Raw genomic sequence first — 22,931 nt, forward strand, 5'->3', positions numbered from 1 at the left:
CTGGAGTGAGGAGAAATAAACGATCGTTCGCTCCAGTTTTTTCGCGCGACCACTCGACTATCCAGAAAGGGACTACTTGCAGTCCAGAGTTAACCAATAGTAAATAACTGGAAAAAAAAAAAAAAATGGGGTCAAATCGAGGGAAAATCGGATTTTGTTTGAGTTCGTAGGGTTCTACTGTAATATTGTAGTTCAGACTTGGTGCTTTTTATTTAATAAAAACCGCACAAAACTTTTCACCATATTGCTAGACTAACTGACAGCGAAGTGGAATCCACACCAGCTACACTCTTACTTTAAATGGAGAATTAGTTTTTGTCTTAATGGCTTCCTGCCGACATCCCTAGCATTTGTGAAAGAGATAAATACACAACACCAACGAGTTACAAAACAACAAAATGAATTTTAAAAATAATTTATCATACCACAGTCGTAATAGGCCATTTCCGAGTTACTTTGAACCTCATTATCAAAGCGAGGCTGAGTGCAAAGTTTTTGTTACGAAAAATTAGTTTTCATTCATTCGCAAACAAAACTAATTTTTATATGAAAAGTTTTGCACTTAGCCTCGCTTTCATAGTGAGGTTCATAGCAACTCCGAAATGGCCTAGTTATTACATATATTTCCCTGCGGAACATTTTTTTTTCCGAATAAGTCGGTTTCACCGGAACCTAGGATTTTTTCAAAATTATTATTTTAAAAGGCTAAAAATACTGCAAAAACCTAAAAAGTTTTTTCTTGTATTTCTATACTTTGTAGAATCACCCCGCCTACAAGATTTATCGTGACAGGGGCGACGGAAAAGGGTGTTCATTCCTCCCTACTCATCACCTCTCACAAGAACTGCTCGCATATCTCTCGCTGCAGGGAGTGAACTTTGTGTAGTCCAGTTTGAAAGCATGTGAAATACTCTAGTCCAGTTTGTTGACTGCCAGTGCTCTTGCGATTGCCACCAGCGCTCTTGTTGGTCGTCCTGTAATTTAAGGAATATCAGAAAGTATGTTTGATATATTTAGCCCATGTTTGCACCAGGCAAGACGATCTTGGATGCGCATGCGTGACCTATTCGAGACAGTTTTCTTTTCACCAGAAGTGGGGAGGCCGGGGATGCTTCTAATTAATAATTCGTGAAGAGAATACAAAGGAAATCATTTCCGAGAAGGAGGTTTGGAAAAAGTGATCTTAACAGTCTGAAAAATTGGGGAGGTTATTAGTTTGCCCAAAGGAACAATCTAACTAACTAGCTTGTGAACAGGTTCCCGAGAGAGGTAAAGGCGAAAAGAAAAATCAAGCGCGGTCTGGGGGAGAGAAAGAATTCCAAGACCGAGTTCGATTTTACTCTTCGCCCTATACCCTACTTAAGAACCGGTTGACAAGTTTTATCAAACACAAAAAACTAAATAAACATAGTACAAAAAAGAAAAAAAAAATCGGCTGCGCCTCTTTTTGTTTCGTTTTCAACCTACTTTTCAGTGCTTTTTAATCGGACGCAACAAGTGACGATGTTTAGTTTTGAATCTAGAGTGTAGGTGCTACTGATGGGCAGTATTGGATACCTACCCCTACCCGCTAGCCGCGACACGACAGGACAAGCATTTACTACATTCCAGTACTAAACAAGTGGATAGACTCAACTAGCCCTTGTAAATTCTAACAGAAAAACCTCGCGAAAGAAATCCAGGACAATTCGGAAGACCAAATATTACCTAAAGTATGGATAGCCAATCAGAGAACACGGAAACGTTATCAACTGATTCAGTATTACTATGAGTCTACTATAGAGATCTCTAACAGTGCACTATTTGCTCCGGAGAGGCTTCTTCATTAAAAAAAGCAAGGCAATGGGATGAAAATTTAAAGGGTCCCTTCCCATCGTCCCCCGCGCTCCTCGTTATTTCACTCTCTCCAGTCCCTTACGTGTCTCCGCTTGAGCGCGAAAGAGGCCTCTGCGGAGAAGAGAGGGCAGTGCGCCAAGATGCGTCATGAATTCAAATGAATAGGAAAAGTATATAACTGAATCAGTCTTTACCTGACATTCCTTTGTTAAGATATGGGATAGCGCTTGAGCTGTTGTCCATCACACCAGCGATGTCAAAATGGGCCCAGTGTTTCGCTTCAACAAACTCCTGAAAAACAAACACGTCAGTTACTCATTATTGACTAAAGAAATTTTCGAATATCTCTCAACAATCAAGAAAATCAAATGTCTAAAATGTCCTTGCCGTCTGAGGGTATTTACAGCTTTCCTACTTGCGCTTCTACCTGAATGTGACAGCGAAACAAACAAAACTTTTTTTTACGTCGAACACTTTATGGAAAATACACAAGATCCGTTCTGCTCATGATCTGAAGAAAACCCAAGAGCAATGCATTTATTTAAAGAGCTTTCACCACAAATAACACCAAGTATAAGGAAAAGGTCAAAACAACTGCCCCACGAAGGGACCCAGATTTTCAATAAATAATGAGATAGCTGGTACCGCTGTCTACCCTCTCCCTCCCCCTGCTAAGTCCTGGTTATGTTAACCTTTGACACTACGCACAAGCCAAAATCCAGGCTATTTTTAACTCTAGCACGGCTCACTCGTGGCGCGCGTGTCCACGAATTTCTGGTGGCAATGAACAGTCTGAGCGTTAATATGGAGACAACAAGCCACCGCACATGTGCAACCTGGAGGTGTGAAAAAGCGCATGGGGACTTCAGAGATTTCCCACATATACGATACCTTGAGAAAAACTGCCGCAGTACATGCCCCAGCGGATCTGAAAGAGTAAAGCAAAGCTTTAGTTTCAATGGTATTGAGCACTCGCTTAGCGTAAACATTGAGGTAATGGGATTCTGAGATGCGGAATTGTCAGGCAGCTCGCACATCACTCACACTACCTAAAACTACAAGGTTAAACGGCTTGCCTGGCTAAGTTATAATAGAGCCGACCTACAAAACATTCTCAGAAGGTAAGGTTGAAGGAAGGAACTCCTTACCCTGCCATGTTCCTTACTTTGGTTGGCTCATCCAAGTAAAACTTGAGCTGTTAACTCATTTTTGTTACGTAACTACTGACTATGAGCCACTGACTGGTCTGCATGACGGCATCCGCCTAAAGTTACCCTAATTAAACCATGATCTCGTTAGTCACAAGATGTTTGCCTATGGTTGTAAATTTTTCACTGCAGCAACCTCTCGCAAACAGCTTTCTCTTTTTGCCTCCCACAAATTCTAGTAGAATACTCATAGAAAGAAGCAATGTACAAATGGTTCTGAAAATTAAATCAGAAACATATGCACATTGATGCCTTCTATAAGGTAACTAGTGCCTACATCATGATCAAGTACTTCAGTTTATGCTATAATTATTTTTATTCATTTACAAGAACTGTTAATAGATTATCATCAAAATAATAATAATAATAATAATAATAATAATAATAATAAAAAAATAATAATGATAATTTATTAAAATATTCCACACAAATTGCTATTTACAAGTTAAAAGTATAATAATAATAATAATAATAATAATAATAATAATAATAATAATAATAATAATAATAATAATAATAATAATAATTAAAACGCTTATTCCACTCGTGCTTGATGGATATGGAATGATTATAGCCAACTCGGCGTGTTAATTCAGTGTTAATTCTGATATGTTACAAAATTACCAGTACGACTGATAAAATTGAAATCATGTACCTGCACCAGCCATCTATCATCACAACTGAGCTAAATGACTGCTAAGTATTAAAGTTCAACTACAGTTCAATAACTTTGCTTAAACTTGCCTATTTTTGCTTCATTCCATTTACGCAAGCCGACCGATACTAACACTACGCTATATATGTTTATATGTTTCTATTTTTTAGCCTTCTTATGTTCTTATCATTTCATTTATTATTTTAACAGGGTCCATATTGATATCAGTTGTATAACTGAAGTGATTACCCTGTATAATATTATTTATTATTTATTTTCCTGAATTACCCCAACGATAGCTAGACGTTTGGTGTGTAGATATGTAAAAATAGGTAAAAAAAATTAACAGAACCCCACACAAATTGCGCAGACCTGTCAGCTTGTTAGATCCGTACACAGTTAGTCCATGAAAACATCAAAAACTTCTACAGACGAACAAACCACACCAGAGACCTCGTCTCTTAGGAAACGTTCCCTTGCCACACGGCTATCTTTCTACAACAGCCAATAAATGCCATTGAAAAGCAGTGTAACTGGATTTCGTAGATATGTCAACGAGTGTGCATAATACCAAGAGATCAGAGGTGTTCTGTTCGCGTGGTTACATCTGTATAGACTGACTTTATGCGCACCCTGGAACTAAACTGCACTACCCGGAGATGAACCAGATATGCACTGGCAAGCACCTCACATACAGAGAGGTATGGCATGTGCTTCCTTTTCAAATCATACTTGCCGCGGCAACAAAACAGAAGGAACCGCAGCTGGTTTCTATGGGGACTGTGAACCAGCTGCAACAAAATCTAAGCAATTATGGGAAGTCGTTGTATAAACATGTACGGACTGCATAAACTTGTTGGATTCATAAATAGCGAGTTGTCGGCGGACCGGGGGGCTCGGATTTTTTCTCCGTAGTCTCTCGCCTCGGGTACAATACAAGATGTACCGGCTTTGAACTAAAATTAGGAACCCTTCTTTAAGTTGAAAGAGCTCCTTCAAAATTACCTTGGCTTATAAGGCGTGTACTTCATACTGCTAAGAGCAGAATTGTGAAACTGGGCAGTGCATGTGTTCATTAATTAAAACAAAGTCATGGCAGCTTGAAAGCGGCAAGGCTAGGTTTAAGCCAAAATGCTCCCATCCAACGGCAATGGAGTTAGTAGCTTTACGGACATAAAGCTCATCAGCTCTTATAACCCTATCCTGAAGGAGTATCGAGAAAGATGAAACGCGTAAGTCAAAAATTACGTTGTGAAAAAAAAAAAATGCCTCGAAGCTACAATCCTGAGCAATATTTTCCGGGACAGATACGAAAATAGCATTTGCAGTGTACATTTGTGTTTTGGATATCTATAACCGGTCGCTATAAGGCTAGGAAGCCCCCGCCTTCCCTCCCACAAGCAGTGTTGATAGCCACTTAAATAATTCGGACTGTACATAAACACAGCAACATGACAACATTGCATTGGGGGGGGTGGGGGGGGGAACTTCGTGTTGAATTTTGGAAAAACAGTAGTCCCGACATTCCCGACATTTTTGGCCAGGATTGTAGCTTGGCAATGTTATGGGCATCACGAAAATAGCTTCGTAGCTGAGTGAACCCATGGATAAATGCCACTGAACACTGTTAATGAAATGAACATCAAAAAGACTTTTTTTTTCCCTTGCTGTGACCATACCTGGTTTTTCCTGTATTTCTTATATCAGCCACGTCTGACTCTATCTGTTCACTGTAGTGTTTGTACAAAGGCATCCGCCACATTCTCTCTCCACAGTCAAACCCAGCCTACACAAATCACAAACAGATGAGCGCGTTAATGTGGTGCTGCGTCGATGCACGAGTAGAAACGAATGTGTTTGGTTTTATCAATTGCAACTCAGCAGATAAGGTAATGTGACCACCGTAAAAACATATTCGAGAGCATATTTGTTTCGTCAGAGCGAATCGCTCTGAGGATTACATACATACACGTTTATTCAAATTCATAAGACATACAAATTTGAAAAGGGAGTTCAGAGGTTATGGCTATAGGAAGGGAACTCCCATAAAAAAATTACAATAATGCTAAAAAAAATGGTATTACATAATATAGAATTAGAGCTAAAATTAATTAAAAGATTACTGCGCTATCACAAATTTAAGGATGATCTTAGTCTGATTAAAAAAAAAAAAATCAAAGCCGCCTGCTTCTACAACATCCTTGGGTAAGTTATTCCATTCCCTAAAAATCATCATAAAAAAGAAACGTTTACAACAATTTAGTCTAGCGGACTTAACATATCATCACCATCATCATCATCATAAATTATCTTTATTTACCCTCGGATTTTAAAGGGTAGCTTATGCAGCTAATATCTCCAAGCATTTACCCACCCAACCATGAGAATACATGCATACACACAAAGACCAGACCACAACACCGGGAACTACGTCCCCTACTCTTTGCGAACAGTGAGTGGATTCTTTAGCGTCCCACAGAGTTATTTATGAACAAGGGTTGTGAGACGGGGCCTACGGTTTATCGTCCTTATCCGAGAAGACTAGAAAGTCTAACCATTTGCAGATGTCAGAGCAAAGGCAGCACTTTCTCCTCAGTATATAACTTATAAGAATGATTAGCTCTAGTGGATGTAGCCTCAGCAAATTCAACGTCAGCTCTAGAATCCGCTTACAGTGTCCAAATTATCTGATCAACTCTTTTTATAAAACCAAACATTCGTTTACACAAATGACAAATTGTTTATTAATCAACGATTGATAGAACGTGACCAAGTCATTTCATTACTGACATAAACGCAGTTAGAAATAACATCAGATTTCAGCCTTATAATACAACATGTGAAAACAATGACGTAGACTATCGCCATTGCTAACACTTACTTCCTTGGTCCCCTCGAATTAAGACAAAGAAATAACCCTAAACATGTTGTATTTTTAAAGAAAATTAATGTAATTAATGTAACAAGGTCTTGTTTTTCACCACAAGGTACTTGTTTTAAACTGGTATTAAATTAAAGGACTAAAAAGGTTACTTAAAGGTGCTCGGCACAGATTTACAACTAAGACGATGTACATGTACTACTAATGCAAACCAGTTCAGGCTATAAAGCCAGGATTTAGACCATCACCTGGGAGATCTGGCGCCATAATGTAAGGGAGTTGGTAAATACTCCAGTTGCTCCCTGCCCCAACGCAATATCCATTGCACCTAAGAAAGACAAAGAAAATTTGAGGTGTACATCTGTACGCTGGTAATGGTGATTGCACGGTACTCAATTTGTAATCTGTAAAGATGCAAGTGGCACAGGCTCACTGTTTCTAGCTTCTTTTTATAGGTGAGGAGCTTGTGGTTACCTAAGTGTTTATGACACCAACGGAGCCCTTATTCAAGGATGGACACTAACCGTATTTATAAGATTAACTGCCCAGGGCGCTTATTTAATTTTGGGCTCATGAGGATGGGCATTTTTTATTTTCCCAACATTTTCAGCCAGTGAGGACATTTTTAGAGAACAACAAAACAAGGGATAACAAGTTTATTTCGCTATAAAAGTTCATTGACTACCATATTTAAAACCGCTCCTCTTACTTCACGCTGGGCTAGTACAGAAAATGTTTGTGTTGGAAAAGGGGTAGGGGTGGGCGATTATTTAGTTCTTGGGCTTTCAAGGTGGGCGCTTATTCGAGGTGGGAGCTTATACAGTGATCAACGGTGGGTGGACAAACTTAATATGGTATGTACAATGTAAGTTTCGATATTAACTTTGCTTCATGTCAAATAAATAACCGAATTAACTGGTATTCTGCTCACAAATCCAAGGTAAACCTTGGGGAAAGCACAGAATCAAGGTATAATTACCGGTGAGTGTAGCAACATCAATGATAGCTAAAGGGTTAAGTTCACCAGCATAACAAAGAGCATCAGCCAAGATGAGCCTCCCCTCTGCATCTGTGTTGTCAATCTGCAACACAAAGAAATGAAAAGAGAGTTAACAGGTTTCAGTAAAGACTATTTCTTTGAACTATATGATGTTAGCTTTGATTACATTAGTTCAAAAGATGTCCGCAATAATAATTATGGTCTCCCCAAAGAACGTTTTAGCCTGGGCCAGGTATAGCTCTAAAAGGACATGCACTCAGTTGTTAGGATCGTGGCTGCTTACCACTCAACATTTTTGGTAGTCATATGTATGCCTTTTAAAGTATTTCAATAGAACGTATATAATCCAGATGATGCTTTTTTTAAACCCCTGCAAGGACAAGTACTGTGACACCTGGGAGAGAGATATAACATGAGGCTATAATTTCCAAAAAACAAACAAACAAACAAGCCAAACAAAAAAAACATTATCATCATCAATACCAAAACTCTTCTAAGCCCCAATTCCACCCCGAAAGAGAGAGACAGCTAGGCAACTTGGTTCTGATTTAGTTCTCAATCTTTACACAGACCAGAAACTTGTCCAGGGAACTAGGCACAGGTATAGCTAATGAGATAATTCTTAAGACCAGGTTTCCTCCATTTTGGGTGCCGGACCTGAAATCTGGAGGTCCCGTATTCCAGCCCCTTGCCTCCTGCAAATTGGGATTTTTAACCTGTTATGTTTAATTTGATTATTTTTTGTTTCCTGTTATTTCTGAGTGGAATGCCTGTTAACTACATGTAACTTTGGGTAGCTAAATGCATTTCCACTACAAAAATACATTTTGTTTAAATGGGTACATGTATTTGGATCAGCGAGCCTCAAGGTGCTCAGTAGCTTCAACAAATCATCTGAGTGTTCTGACTAGAATTCGATCATTCCACAGAGATATTTCCCACTAGCAAGAAAGGACCATTTCATTTCTGATTATCTAGCTCACCACTAACCTCAATAGTTTTTCCATTCTTTGCAGTTACAACATCCCCAGGTTTATTAGCACTCCCTGACGGCATATTCTCACACAGTGGAATGAGAGCAGTGACATTGATTGGTACCTGAAGCCTGGCTATGGCTTCAAAAGCGGCACTAACTGTAGCGGCTCCTCCCATGTCAGCTTTCATTTGTCCCATCCCTGCTGCAGGCTTGATGCTAATACCACCACTGCAAAAGACATTTACAAAAAAAATAGTTATTTGGATTTACTTACAGTATTTACTCATTAATTTATATGGAAACTTTCATCAAACCCACTTACAGAGATTCCATAAAATAATGTACACAAAATCTGCCTGTAACCCACTCCCTTCAGGCATGCTTAACACCACTAACACTGTGATACATGTATGTGGATACCATACCTGTCAAATGTAACACCTGAAAGGAAAAAAAAGAAATGTTTTGTTATAAATAAGCAAAATGAAAAAGTTGAGGAACATAAATGGCATGTCCCATGCCCATGTGTGTATGTTACATCTTTGCGTTCACTTGTGCATGTACCCTGTAGCTCCCTCAAATAGTTCAAGGTACAGTCAGTAGGTTTGTTGGTACATGGAAATGAGTTTTAGTATACTTTGTCATTGTCAAATTTAAGTGATTCAATCACTCATTTGAAAGCCCTGTCTCTTCAGTTTAGAGGGTCATTTTTACCTCTTAACAGGTCTCGCCTTACTCAACACAGGATATTCTTCAGAAACTAACCGATTGTGGGTCCTGGCTACCCTTAATTAACCATGGATGTACTTGAAGAAATATTGTTATTCAATATATCTACACGAAGTTTTGAAAAGGTGGCCATTATGCTCTTTGTGAAAAGACACCAAATCTCTGATTTTATGGTCCTTAGAAGGTTCAGAATCTGACTGATGTAAAAGAGAGAAGAAAGAAGGGAGAAGAGAGGGAAAAAAGACTATGCAACCTTTTGTTTCTATAAATGGGCAACTTTAGAAATAGTTTTTGAAAGACAAAAAACGATAACAAACCGCACTCCTATAATAATAACTAGAAATACGTGACTAATGCAAAACCTCGCGAAGCTGGGGCTGGGTGGAAAGCCCTCTTTACTTGTATTGTAGCATCAAATGAGGAGATTAAAAGGTTACTGAACATAGCAACTATTTTGATGATCACAGTCTTTTCGTAGTTCCACAGGCTAGTTTGCGGTTGAAATCTATTTCTGACACGACGAAATGTACAATGAGCGTGCAGCGCTGTTGTGTTCGATGAATTTATTTTCCACGGAAAATTATTTTACAGCAGCCAAAAACGTGTAATTTCTTCAATGCAATCTTTCCCAAAAAAGGTTTTCTGGAAGAAAGGGGAAAGATTCTGCAGAGATATTTCTATCCAGTGAATATTGATGAACATTGCAGTTGAAATTTGACCTGGCAATGAAAGCAAACTTCCCCAATGTATACAAATTTTGCTCCAGCAAACTGCTGACACCAGTGTGTCTCCCAACCTATTGCTGCCTAGGAACATTTTCTTTGTCTGATGTCATTCATACTTTGTTTTCCACTGTTGCTAGGCAACATTGCGGACATCTTCAACGATATGTATATATATAAATATATTTTTCGCTCGAATTCATGTGGCTTAGCTCCGCTCGGCTCGACAAATTTATTAACCTCGCTTCGTGGGGAATAACTTTTTATTTAAAAACTGGTGAGGCTGATCAGCAAATCATCGCTTTGCTGGCGTAAACCAGTGAACAGTGACAAATATGTATAATTTACAAGCCTAAGAGAAAACAACTCTTAAAGAAACTTGACTTGAGCAGTTCGTTTTCAAAAATGTGGGTAGGTATAATAATTGTCATAATAGTGACATTTATTTGTAATAATTATTTTCTTCACTGAAGCTGTAAACTTGGACTTGGACAAAGTTGAAACTTGAAATGGCACTATTCGAATAATGTTGTTTGCTGTACTTGTGTTGTCTACTGCAATTTAATAATAAATTTGACGGTTTCTGATCAAAATATTATAATTTCATTAATTGCTTACCTTTCCCTACAAAGACTAAAGGAGAGGACATTGAGTCCTCAGCACCAAAATACTTCATTTCCAAGAACACACTGGGTTCACTTGAGCCCTTGCCAACACTGAGAAAAGCACCCATTTTCTTTTCTTCTGCCCAAGATTGGTCTCTTGTGAGAAAAACAAAGACAATACCTATTAATAATTTGGTCATTAACTTGTATTATTTAATTTAACTTAACAATTTACTTACCAAGAGCACTTAAAATGGTATTGAATGAAATCCTGTGATTATAGAAATTTGTTGTATTATTACTATACTTATACATGTATACGATACGATGCTATGCTATGCTATGCTATGCTATGCTATGCTATGCTATGCTATGCTATGCCATGCTATGCTATGCTATACTATACTATAATATACTATACTAGCAAGGAAACAGAAGACAACAGACTTTAAACTTCAACAAGTTATAAAATTTACAAATCTTATAACAGGGACTTCTTACCATTGCATGTTTGGTCTGGAGTGTTTTATTCAAAAACAAAAAAATAAAATAAAAAATTATCACCAAAACTGCATGTGGGGAATTTGCTGCAACAAGATGATTCTACAGAATCTTTCACATAATTTATTTACATGTAGGACGGTGCCTACTAATAAAGAAGTACTCTTGTGTGGTTTATGACTATGTCTGAAAAGCAGATCTTAGCAAGGGCTATTGGAATCCAAAAATAAAATTGGGGGTAACCATGTATTTTTTACATGTACATGTAGAGATAATTAAAAAGCAACAATTATTCTAAAAAACAGTAAAATGCAAAGCAATGTATGGCATTTTTTTTTTCCAAATTGAAGCTTTATTATTTTTAAAAAATGCATGGTTATCCCACATTTATTTTCTTTTTGGATACCAAGAGCACTTGCTCAGTTCTGCTTTCTGCGGATGGTTTTAAACCGCGCAAAATATCCCCATGTTAGTAGGCACCACCCATAGGAAACCCAAGTATCTAGAGGTGCGCAGAACGTATGCGCAGTAACAAAAGTAGGCACTGTCCTTAAAGGGGAAGTATCATGGAGTTTTTGATATCTTTTGTTAAAAATGATGAAATAAGACCTTCAATCACCTGCCAAATAATTCTAGAATGACGAGAGGAACGAAATCAACTCAATTCTTGAAAGAAACAACTTGTTATCTGTTCTAGCGCATTTTGGAAACAAAAATGTGTGAACTTGAAAAACATTAGCCTAATATTTTTCAAGTTTCAATCCAAACCGGCCTACTCTGTCTCTGGCCAGAGGCACTAATCGACAGCTTTATTGCACTGGGGTGATAATTTTTAACAAACTTGACAATTATTTCGTTTTTCTGCTGACAGTCAAACATTAATTTTTTGGGTTTTGAAATGACAGCAAATTTTCGTGATACTTCCCCTTTAAGTACACTAACTTAACATAAAAATTTGTACAAAGATTTATACATTTGTAATTCCAAAAATCTTCATTGATACATTTGCACAAATTAAACGGGTGTTCAGTATTTAAAGCAAATTGACCAATAGTCAATTTGACCAAAATTTCAATTTTGGCAAATTGACCAATGGCCAAGGGTAAAAAAAATACATGTAATTTTTCATTAAAACTCATTCTAACCCTGTGGACCCTGCATTGATTTGAATGGACATGATTCACTTGAGAACAGAGTGGGTATGCTGTTCACAAACCACATGAGATACACCAGTATATCAATGGTAAGTTGATGACCATGTAAATTCAAGACTGTGCACAAGGATGCCACTTCTTGGTGAATTTACATTTGTAGGGACGGGGATATTACAAGAAGAAAATACCATTAGATACTAGGTATACAATCAATATATATCCCCACTCAGCAACCCCCACCTCCCTCCAATCATCATCCCCTATGCCTTCTATGTATATGTACCTAGAATAAACCTCCACATTTTGAAGATCAGAGAGTCGTTCAGTAAGTTGATCAGCAAACACTGTTGGTGTCATTAAGTTGGATGGAGTCTCCATAAGTTCTCTAGCAAAATTCTGTGCTCCTGATAGCAGCAATCCATCTTGCCAAAGTTGATAACAGGTGCTCATATCAGATTTCTCCTCTTTACTGAAAAACAAACAAGCAAACATCAAAATTGTTCTTGAGTAATTAACAATAAATTGAAGGGCTGGGAGCATAACCGACTTATGTGGAATTTCAGCCCGTTTTTCGATGTAGCTCGGATTTGTCCAAACTTTTGCATGTGAACTGCAATTTGATTGAAAACCATTGTCCAGTATTTTTTCACGCCGATTTGTGTTTCGTTTTAATGCATTGAGAAATTTTACCATCTTGTAAAAATATATCGGTAACATTTAACAGACACTGGATGACCAAAAGGACAATGCACTGAGGATTAAATACTTGTATTCAATATACACTCGTTGTCTTTGTAACACGGCACACGAAAGCGGTCTTTTTCGCGGGAGCAACGAAAAGAATGCTGTCATGCTTTTATTTAATTCTGTTACAAACTACTACGTGCGTGACAGGAATGTCAGAAATGTAAACAGTTACATTCTCCAAGGGAAAATGTGTCCATTTCCTGGCATAAAATCCAGCTTTGTCCCGTTTGTCGACATATCACTCTTGATACCGCAAAATACTAGCATTCTACACGATTAACAGGAAGACATGTAGGCATTTCAACAATTAACAACGATTAATGGCAGTTCTATTAAAAGGTACTGACTATCTATTCTTTTCACGAGCAGTCGCTGTTAACCGTTGAAAATCTATGTTAATCGTACTTTTATTGAATCATTGCCTTGAAATTGTAAAGTTAATCGTTACATACTGAATTTCAAGCCTGGCAAACCACAACTAAGGCATGCAAAACACCTTGCACATGGCGGGATTTGTCTCTGTTGCTCCCGCGGGATTTGATAATCCAATTGAAAAATTCGCCATGGCACAGTCATCACTACCAAGGAGGGATTCTTGGGACAACATTTCGACCAGTTCCTGTGAACTGCATTCGTCAATTTCATAACTTTTCACAAGATCCATAGATGTCGTGTGTTTACAAACTTCAGCAAACAAAAGCGAAACCAACTAGCCAGTACGATACGCAAGTTGTTTATCCCAACTGCCTTGACCTATTTTGGGCTTGTTACAACCCGCAAAAGCAAACCATGATATCATCACAAACGTTACTTATAGAAACAACAACTGGTGCAACTAAACACCGCTCGTGGACAGTGGAAACTGTTAGGCTACTGATCATTTGCAAAACGAGTCTGACATGGACAAAACCTATAAAAAAACATTTGCCTTCCAAGCGCGTTCACTTGTAAACAAGCAAACTACCAAATCCCCCTCCCCCTCCCCCTGACTCAATGTTGTCTTTTGGGTCACGAACAGTTTCCTGGCAAGCATCACTTCCCACATCAACATTGCATAAGGGAGAGGGGGGGAGGGAGAAGTAACTGTGGTAGAATTATGAAGGGAGAAACAGTAAGTGAGTGGTTTTTGTTCTGTTTGTGTTTGGTTTTCTCAAGGAGTTTTGTCCACGATTGTAAAACTGCAAAATGTTTTCCAAACCAGGGAGAGCCAAAATTCGGACAAATCCGTGCGAAATCGAAAGCCGCGCTTAAATTTGACATAAGTTGGTTATGCTCTCAGACCTTCAATTGTTACTTATAATTAGGTACTGAGTACTTAAAGAGTAGCAAAGCTTGTTGCCACAAGTAAATTAATATTGATAATAATAAAAAAAAACAGTGCTGTTTAGTCTGTGAATGAGTGCCATTATTCTTATTAATAATAACAACCTCTTTTTCCACTATAACAACAGCAAAGATATTAACCTCTGTAGATCTTTGGTGTGCTTGTGAAGTTGAAGATCCATCTGCAACTTTTTGGAAGACTTCAAATTATCGAAGGTGAAAAGGGCAAGAGCTGCACCCTCGGCTGCCGCTGAAACAATAGAAATAAGATATCACATAACTAAGTACGATGGACTAGCATGCACTGGGGGGGGGGGGGGGAGCAATAATCCTAGGTGCGTCATGCTACAGAAACCAGGTTAATACACATAGTCATAACTGTAGTTTCTGCTGTGTTGGTTTATAGTAGGACTTTCCCTTCCCCTTTTACCTTTCACCTTAAAGTCACTGAATACCATAATTATGTGCAGAATAATTATTTATAATTATTTTGTTATTAAAATTAGTAATCAATAAATCTTTTACAGTGTCTTTTGTTCACTACATTACGCACACGCGTTTAGAACCGTACAAACGTTTCATTTGTGTCAAAAACTTAATAATTATAAACTGAATTTATGCACAATTGACTATTACAGTTATGTAGTAGTGACAGAACCGGTCTAGTGAGCATTAATGCTTTATTTTATGATCATAAAAGCTGTAAATCACCAAGTTTGCAGTTATGATGAAAAATTTAACAGACCAGGAAAAGCAAATGAAAAGAAATGAACAATATTTACACCCCAGCCTACATGTACAGTATGTTATGGGCATTAGTTGTAAGAATACAGGTGTTTGCCAGGGTCCTAATAATGAGTGAACTTAATTTGTGCAATAGAACTAGGCTGAAATAGATGAATGGAAAAATGGTGATTATTGTTGGCAATCAAAGTTACATCTAATTCTAAATGCAATTTCTAATTGACACCGTTTTTGACCTTTTTAAAACAAGCTTCAGGAACAGATTTACAGTGGAGTCAAGGCTCTGATTTCATAGATACATGTAAAACTTATAGTACCTTGAGGATCTGAAAATGCATCTACTTCAGCTGTCTGGACCCGGCAGTCCCTTAGAACCTTAACACCAACTGTAAAACATTATTCATCATACTTTAATGTTGTGTCTTGTAATGTGTTGGTCCAGATAGAACCCATAAACATTCCACTATAGATTGTTTCAAGGCTGGTCCATTATTTCTGTTGTTTGTTTATGGCTTCTTTTTTTTCATCTAATCCTGTAAGCATTGTACATGTTCAACTGTAAGAGCTATGTGTTGGAAGTTGTTTTGGTTTGCATGCCATCCCTTATCTGCTCAAAACTCCAATTTCACATCACACCTTCCTTTACTTCCTTCCCACTGTCACAGGTTTGACTTTGGAGACCCCACCGCATTCCCACCAAATTATCTGTGACATTTTATATGGGGTGGGGGGTAAGTAAGGAGTAAGGATATTAATTGAAACACCATGAGAAATACCAGAAAGTACATTGTACTGTACATCATGGTGGACAAAATTCTGGTCAGCAAATTAAAAATGCAATTGCCTTCTTTTTTTTTTTTTCCATCGGTGCTGATCAGCACAAAACGTAATGCCAACAACAATTTCCTTTGATACCAGCGGAGAGGAACTTATCAATATTATTGGGACAAGGAACAAATTGAGCAAATTAATAATTAACAATATTTCACCTCCTGAAGCTTGTCTAAGGTTGCCACTACTCTCACACTCTTCACTGGTCTCTGCATTTGATTCAACATCTTTTTTGCCCAGACCAACGACGACAACGCATGGATAATCCTGGTGATATAAAAAAGAATATAATGTTAACACTAATACTGTGAATGCTCATTCTTGCCCTTGGAATCTTAAACAATTGTATGAATACATGTTGCTCTTGCCTTAACTGTTAAGGTCTACTAATGTTGAAGCATTGAAGCTTTTAACTGTTTCTAACAGTCTCCATCAGCAAATACTGTCCTCAGTGTTGTCACATGACTTAAATATGTGTATTTAGTCACATTAACATTTCGTGGGTAGTTCGTAACCCCTATTTCCATTAGGGTTGAATGCTGGCGTCTGATATGGATGGTCTCCTTGATTTTTCTTTTAATGTCCATGGTCTCCTGGTCGAGGATTTTGACCGCCGTGTCTATCTCATGGTTGGCCTCTGACTGGTGTTCCCAGACGGCAAGCAAGATGTCGTTTGTGTCTGGTGTTCCCCCAGTCTCTTCCCCAGAGCCCTAGCTGTCTCTCCTATATAGTGCTCTCTACAGCTGTTAAATGTAATGTCGTACACCCTTATAGCATCCTAAGGTCCCTGTTGGTACATTCAACAGACAAGATCCACCCCCTCCCCCCCCCCCCCCCCCCACTGCAGAGAAGAAAACAGACGTGGTGTACGACATTACATGCAACCTTGAGACAAGAGTTATTCATAAAATATTAACACTAAATTAAACATTAAAAGCTGCAGATGGCCATTCCTTAATTAAAGAAATGCACATTAAGCCCTGAAATACATGTAAATATAATTGTAGCAATGCCTCTTGTCTGCCCACACCCCACGATCACAATTTTGTCACAAATGCCTCTCACTGATATTCCCTTTCCGTAAATATGAAAAAATAATAATTCAACCAGTAAGTAATCTATGGGATTCATGAAAAGTTTAATGATTAATGCCAATATGACTTGAACAAGGAATGAACAAATACATTCATAATAGAGTATCTGTGGCTTTAAATGCTAGAAAAACAGTCTGTTAACTTCCAAACATTCACTGTGGGCTTATATTCCTTCAAAGGACTTCGAACATCAATTCTACATTACATGGATCTTTACCCATGTGGCTTGTTGTTACAAATTGGCCAGGAAGCCTAAAATTAATAAAAGCAGTAAATTTCAAACAAACAAAAACCAAGTGTCCAGCATTCTAGATCATGTCAGCTCATGCCCTGCTTTGCAACAGGAAATGCCAGGGATTAGAGGCATGACAGACTGAATGTTTCAGGAGTTCCCAGCTTATTGTTTGCTCTGCAGTTTCTTGAATTGCTTGTAGTTTCTACATGAAAGCACTAACTAAAAAGCTGACAAGGAAACAAAAGCTGTGGCAAAGTTTTCCTGGGTTAGCGACAAAAGCGAGAATTCAGCTGAGACTTCAAGACAGTCCACATTCTACCAAACCAACTAATATTTCAAAGATACATCACTTTTAAGAGACCATTCCGTATTCTTCAATTTTTCAGATCCATGTGTAATCAGGTATACAGTATTTATCCTGGTCCCTTACATGAAACTTTCCTCTCAGGCATATTACGTGCAACCATAGCAGAATCCTGCACAGATGTCATTTCTAAGAAGTGATTCTCAAGATTTTTTACAATCTTGTTGTAAGAATGTGTGTAGTGGGCAAGACTGTTGCTCAGGAATAACAATGATTGATTGTTTTCTCCCTTCTTAATTTATACAGTGCAGCTCAGGGATAGCAAACTACACATACAAAGACTGCACTATGCCTTGTACTACGTGTATATGCGTATTTTCAGATGCACATAAATACCCATATGTCCAACACGTATGTGCCTTTGTTATTCACTGCCACACCTTTGCTTTATGTGACACCTTTGCACAACAAAAGAAATCTCAAGAAATCGAGTGTTTTAGAAATGACAATAAAAATATCAGTCGGTTTTATGGGGCTATTATTATTGTGTAGATGCATACATTTCATGTAAGCATGTACAATTAATTGTATTTTAGATGCATATGAGTGTACTGGCCTGGCATGTTTTACACATATATTTTGTTTGCTTATCTCTGAGCTGTACTGTACAATTTATGAATTTATTTGTTTGCCCTTGTGATTGCCTGCAGTGAGGATGAAATATACATTATAGGTTAGGTTTCACACCAAAATGACTTTTAAGTTTCCTCTGTTTGACTCTGACACAAAGAAAAAACAAACCTTGTCAATACCAAAGTATGTCTTTGATTTACCAATCTTGCCTTCAAATCCAGACCTTAAAATTTAACAACAAAATTATTTTAATATTCAACTGTTTCAAAAAATACGAATGGTAATCACAATCCTACCAAGCATGACCTATCCAAAATAAGATCACTCACAAAACACAAACATTACATGGATGTTAACAGATACTGGAACTGCGCAGTTCAATATGATGTGTCAAACCGTGGTGCTAATACATAGTACCACTGCCAACCTCACTCCCAGGGTCTCTCCTCTTCAGGTTGTACATCTGCTACATTGCTGGACTTCATATCATGGGGAACTTGGTACGAGTCTGTGTATTATGGGATATTGAACATAACACTCCCACAGCCAGAAAAAGCACACCAAGCTTTCCAAAATCCTCAAGTTCGGTGGGATTTGGGCCAATATTGAATGAGGTACAGCCATTTAAAAACTTTAAAAAATTACTAAGAAAATGTATGTATAGCCGGAGGCAACAGACAATTTGTCCGGTGTCCGTATGTATTTCATAGTAAAATTTGGAGTTTTTGAATGGCTCTATCTCGTCTAACATTGGCTTGATTAACACCAAACTTGAGGATGTTGTAAAGTTCGGTGTGCTCTTTCTGGCTATGTGGGTATTGTGTCCCATATCCCATAATACACAGACTCATACCCAGTCCCCCACGATGTGAAATCCAGCAATTGGCTTGGACTTTCATGGCATGTAACTTTATAACAATAATAATGGCTATTTGAGTCAAGTAAATTCTCTACAATTAAATGGTCACATGTTAAGAATTTGCAGACGTACAATAGATTAAAAACATTATGCATCAGTCAATTCAAGCTGTGTCCATAGCCCCCCCCCCCCCCCCTCTCTCCCGGCCGACCCCAGGAATAAGGATATTTTGAATATAACCTGCCAAAGGCCCCACAGCTGGGACAAAACGTTGTTCAAATGCCCCAGGGGTCTTCCTTTCTCGCCTTACTTGCATTAAAATCTAAGGTAATTCAGGACAAATTTTTTCTCAGCTAGGTCTTGTTTCCCATATTTAGTGCCAAATAGGTCATTCTGCAACTCTAGCATCCCGTTTGCATTCTATCTAGGCGTATTCTAGAAGAAACTTATACTTAATTTGCCAATGAATTGGTCATTAGGGACCGTTCAGTTTTTATGAGCATGGGGGGGCTGGTGGGATTTAGGGGGGGGGGGGGGCCACAAGAAAAAAAATGGCACTAAAGGGGGGGGCTACCAAAACAATTGGGTGAAAGGGGGGGGGGGGGGTCACCAGCAATAATTGGCTAGTAGAGGAAATTGAAAGTGGCTCAACAGAGAAACAGATGAAGAAATTGAATATTATTTCAATTATATTTAATTAATACGATTTTCCTAACCACTTTTAATTTGTTTTACATACTGAGGTCGAAATCTGCATTTCATATTAACAACAACTGAGAAAATGACGCATATCTGTTGGAAAAGCAATAATGAATATAAACTGAAGTAGACACCTATGTTTGTACAAGTTCAAATTAATATAAAAACGTAACAGTCTTACTATTGAATCATCCGTGGGGGAGTAGTTTTCTATTAAGTTGTTGTACTCAGAACTATATCAATAGATTGTTTAATGTTCTGTTTAATAGTACTCACTTTTATAAAGACTGTTGATTAGTAAATTATTTGAACCCAGGAGTATCAGTAGACTCAGTAGTATGCCTAGTGTGAACATCCAGATTAGTTTTTAATAATAGAACTGTTGTTGGTGACTTCAGTTGACGGTAAATCTGAGCCGTAGGCCATCTTCAGGAAAGCTTGTAACTGTCATTTTTAATAGCAGTATTTAATATCCAGGCGTGTAGGAGGGGGGGGAGGGGGGGGGTTCAAGGGGTTCGAACGAACCCCCTTTGAAGATCAATAATGGCGGAAGAAAAAGCACAATGAGGAGGTTGAACAACTACATGAGGTGTACCATGCGAGAGAGTAGAATGTCCGCCCTGGTTCTAATGCATATCAAATATGATATGCCTGTCAATCTTGACGAGATAGTCAATTTGTTTCAAGGCCTACACCCGAGAATGATGCAGTTTACCAGCTTGGTGTATAACTATCAGCAGATCGAATAGCTATCAGAACTTGACAGGGCGCGGAATGTACATTGAACTTTCTTGTTTAAGTTGAGACAATTATGCCGCAGAAATGATGTATATAGCTTAAAAAGCTGCTGTAAAACAAATTTGTGATTTGCCTAAAATGGGTCTCAAAATGCAGGAAATGAGGTTTCTGGGAACCTAGATTTTCAAAAATTTCCAGGGAAGCATGCCCCCGGACCCCCCAAGTAACAGTGCCTCCGGCACTCAACAAACACCCCTATCTAACCCTAAACTACGCGCCTGATATCTGTGTGTCCGCTGTTTTTTTCTGTTTAATATGACTTGTAATTGTTGATTGGTATGCTTCGATCCGTACTTTGTTAGATCTGTACGTGTATTAATTGTTTCTACTCGAAGGGGAGTAATTTCACGTTAAACATTTGCTTGATTAATTTTTATAGTTCCTCTAAGAATCTAAATGGAAATTTTGGGTTTGCCGTTGCCGTAAACGTGTTGCTATCTACAAAACGTTTTTTTTAAACAAGAGAAATCTTTACCTAAGCAGAGAACGGTAACTTTTTAATAGTACTTTAAAGAAGTCACAGTAACAATTACGTTTATCTTTGATATAAACAGTACATTAACATAAGCGTTTTGCTAAAGGAGTATGATTTGTTTCTGGTTGGGCGGGAGGGGGGGGGGGGGGGTCATCAGAAAAAAATAGTCCTGCTTGGGGGGGGGGCCATGTTGAAAAAAATTGCATGCTAGGGGGGGGTCATACAGTTTTGTAGTGGCAATTAACCAAATCCCACCAGCGCCCCCATGCTCATAAAAAATGAACGGTCCCTTAGAAGGAGCGAGAATGTTATAAGGTAAAAAAAGTGAGATGGTCAAATGCCCCGGGATAATTGGGTGGAAGGCTAATGCCCGATCCCCGGGATGGACAGTGCGGGAAAATGCCCCACTATTGCCCGGGGGAGGGGGGAGGGGCACAGCTGGAATTGACTGATGCATTAGCAAAAGAGCTGCACAGAATTGTCACTCTTAGGGTACAAAGCGACGGTCCCGTGCTTTCCCTGTGGGGCAAGACTTTTGGAAACCAAACTGCCCCCATTTCCCCCACCTCCTGGGCAAAATAATCGTTCAAATCTCCCAGAAAGTCTCGATAATTTATAAAGTTGTATTTGCCGGGGGTCCTCCCGAGGGGCCGGATGGCCGATGATAGGTGCATTAGTAGCCCTAGAGATGGAAAAAATAAACAAGGATCATATATTATTGGTTTTCTAAAAGAAACAAAGTCCATAATTTGCTTGCTTACAATTTTATCATTTCTGTAAGCCTTCCCGACGTTCTTGAGTTGAATTTTTTAGCTTGCTCAGTGAAAAGGTTTTCCACATCACTGGGTTTCTCCTCGTTGCCAACTTCGTAAACGCCAAGAACAACTCCACGATCGATGACGGCCTGGAAGTGTTTAAAGAAGAAAACAGACATGAACGTTTCTCAAAAAAAATATCTGAGAATCTTTTCTTGGACTCACCTTAGAGCAAAATGCCCTGACTGTGGGCGAAAAATATCGCGGCAAACGCCTGAGCATCGAAGACACGGCCGCCATGATGCCGTCTTTTACTAGGGCCCAGAGTTCCAGTGGTTGGGGTGGGGGAGGAGAGGCTGTGGCATGTGTGGGCCTCTCTCCCCGCTGAGAACCTCTCAGCTATTGCGCCTGCACTCACTTCGTTCAGCGGATATACTTAACACCCCATCGAACCTCTGCGGAGGAGAGAGTGTGTGGGCAGTGTGCCTCAGTTTGAGTCAAGATTAGCGCCTTCGAGAACCTCTGAAGAAGATAAAATTTACACTTTTTCCTCCGTTTCCAGATCTTCTTTAACAACAATCTCCCTACCGACATCTTCAGTTGAGCGCAACCCTAAAGTAAGCTACGCAAGCATGTCCGGGTAACTTGATACAACAACAACAAAATCTTTTTTTTTTTCCTTAATTTTTACTTATTTACGATTGGACTGGCACGCAGGTAGCTAGTACTATAGTGTTAGTCATGGCGTGCGCCAAGATTCAAAATGGTAATAGGACTGAGACGAACGATCGACGCACAACAGAAGATAGTTCGTCCGAGACGAACAAGCATTATCCGTCTGGACGGATAATGCGTCCTCTAGTATGAAAACGACCATTTACAGCAGTAAAACACGCAAATCGTTAGTTGGGGTTACATGTAAAGTTCGGAGAGTCTGTTTTTTGGAAGGCGCCGATAATAGAAGAAGAAGTGCCTTTATTTACCATTCTTTTAAAACAACCTGCTACAGTCAAATTAATCAATAGGCAGGAGATCCAGCAAGCTCTGTTGAGCTTTTAAAAAGATCCCCGCTTAAGTTTATTTAAAAAAGATACATAAAGTAATAACAGAAGGCGGACTTGTTGTTTTACATTACCTATGGAAAAAAAGCTATTTCTTGGCTAACAT

General features: G+C 38.6%; 1 protein-coding gene across 1 annotated transcript; it reads right to left on the reverse strand.

Moving 5' to 3' along the window:
- Nucleotides 1-648: 648 nt before the first annotated feature.
- On the reverse strand, nt 649-22,089 carry LOC146462308 (cytosol aminopeptidase-like). The gene is made up of 16 exons (XM_085085965.1): nt 21,990-22,089; nt 21,771-21,913; nt 18,347-18,401; nt 16,071-16,179; nt 15,399-15,467; nt 14,479-14,587; nt 12,551-12,736; nt 10,626-10,768; nt 8,982-8,997; nt 8,571-8,784; nt 7,560-7,662; nt 6,829-6,908; nt 5,379-5,485; nt 2,728-2,764; nt 2,031-2,127; nt 649-974 (listed from the first exon to the last, which is right to left on the reverse strand). The coding sequence occupies exons 1-16, from the start codon at nt 22,062-22,064 to the stop codon at nt 913-915; spliced, it is 1,605 nt and encodes a 534-aa protein (XP_084942091.1). The 5' UTR covers nt 22,065-22,089; the 3' UTR covers nt 649-912.
- Nucleotides 22,090-22,931: the final 842 nt, after the last annotated feature.

This window comes from Pavona decussata, unplaced genomic scaffold (genome assembly GCF_977016875.1).
Source record: "Pavona decussata unplaced genomic scaffold, jaPavDecu1.1 SCAFFOLD_190, whole genome shotgun sequence".
NCBI lineage: Eukaryota > Metazoa > Cnidaria > Anthozoa > Scleractinia > Agariciidae > Pavona > Pavona decussata.

Coding starts and splice junctions, on each gene's coding strand:
- LOC146462308 (XM_085085965.1), bottom strand. CDS start 22,064: ATGGCGGCCGTGTCTTCGATGCTCAGGCGTTTGCCGCGATATTTTTCG. Junction 12,737..14,478: donor CACACCAAAGATCTACAGAG/GTTAATATCTTT, acceptor TTTGTTTTTCAG/TAAAGAGGAGAAATCTGATA. Junction 5,486..6,828: donor TATGGCGCCAGATCTCCCAG/GTGATGGTCTAA, acceptor TGATTTGTGTAG/GCTGGGTTTGACTGTGGAGA.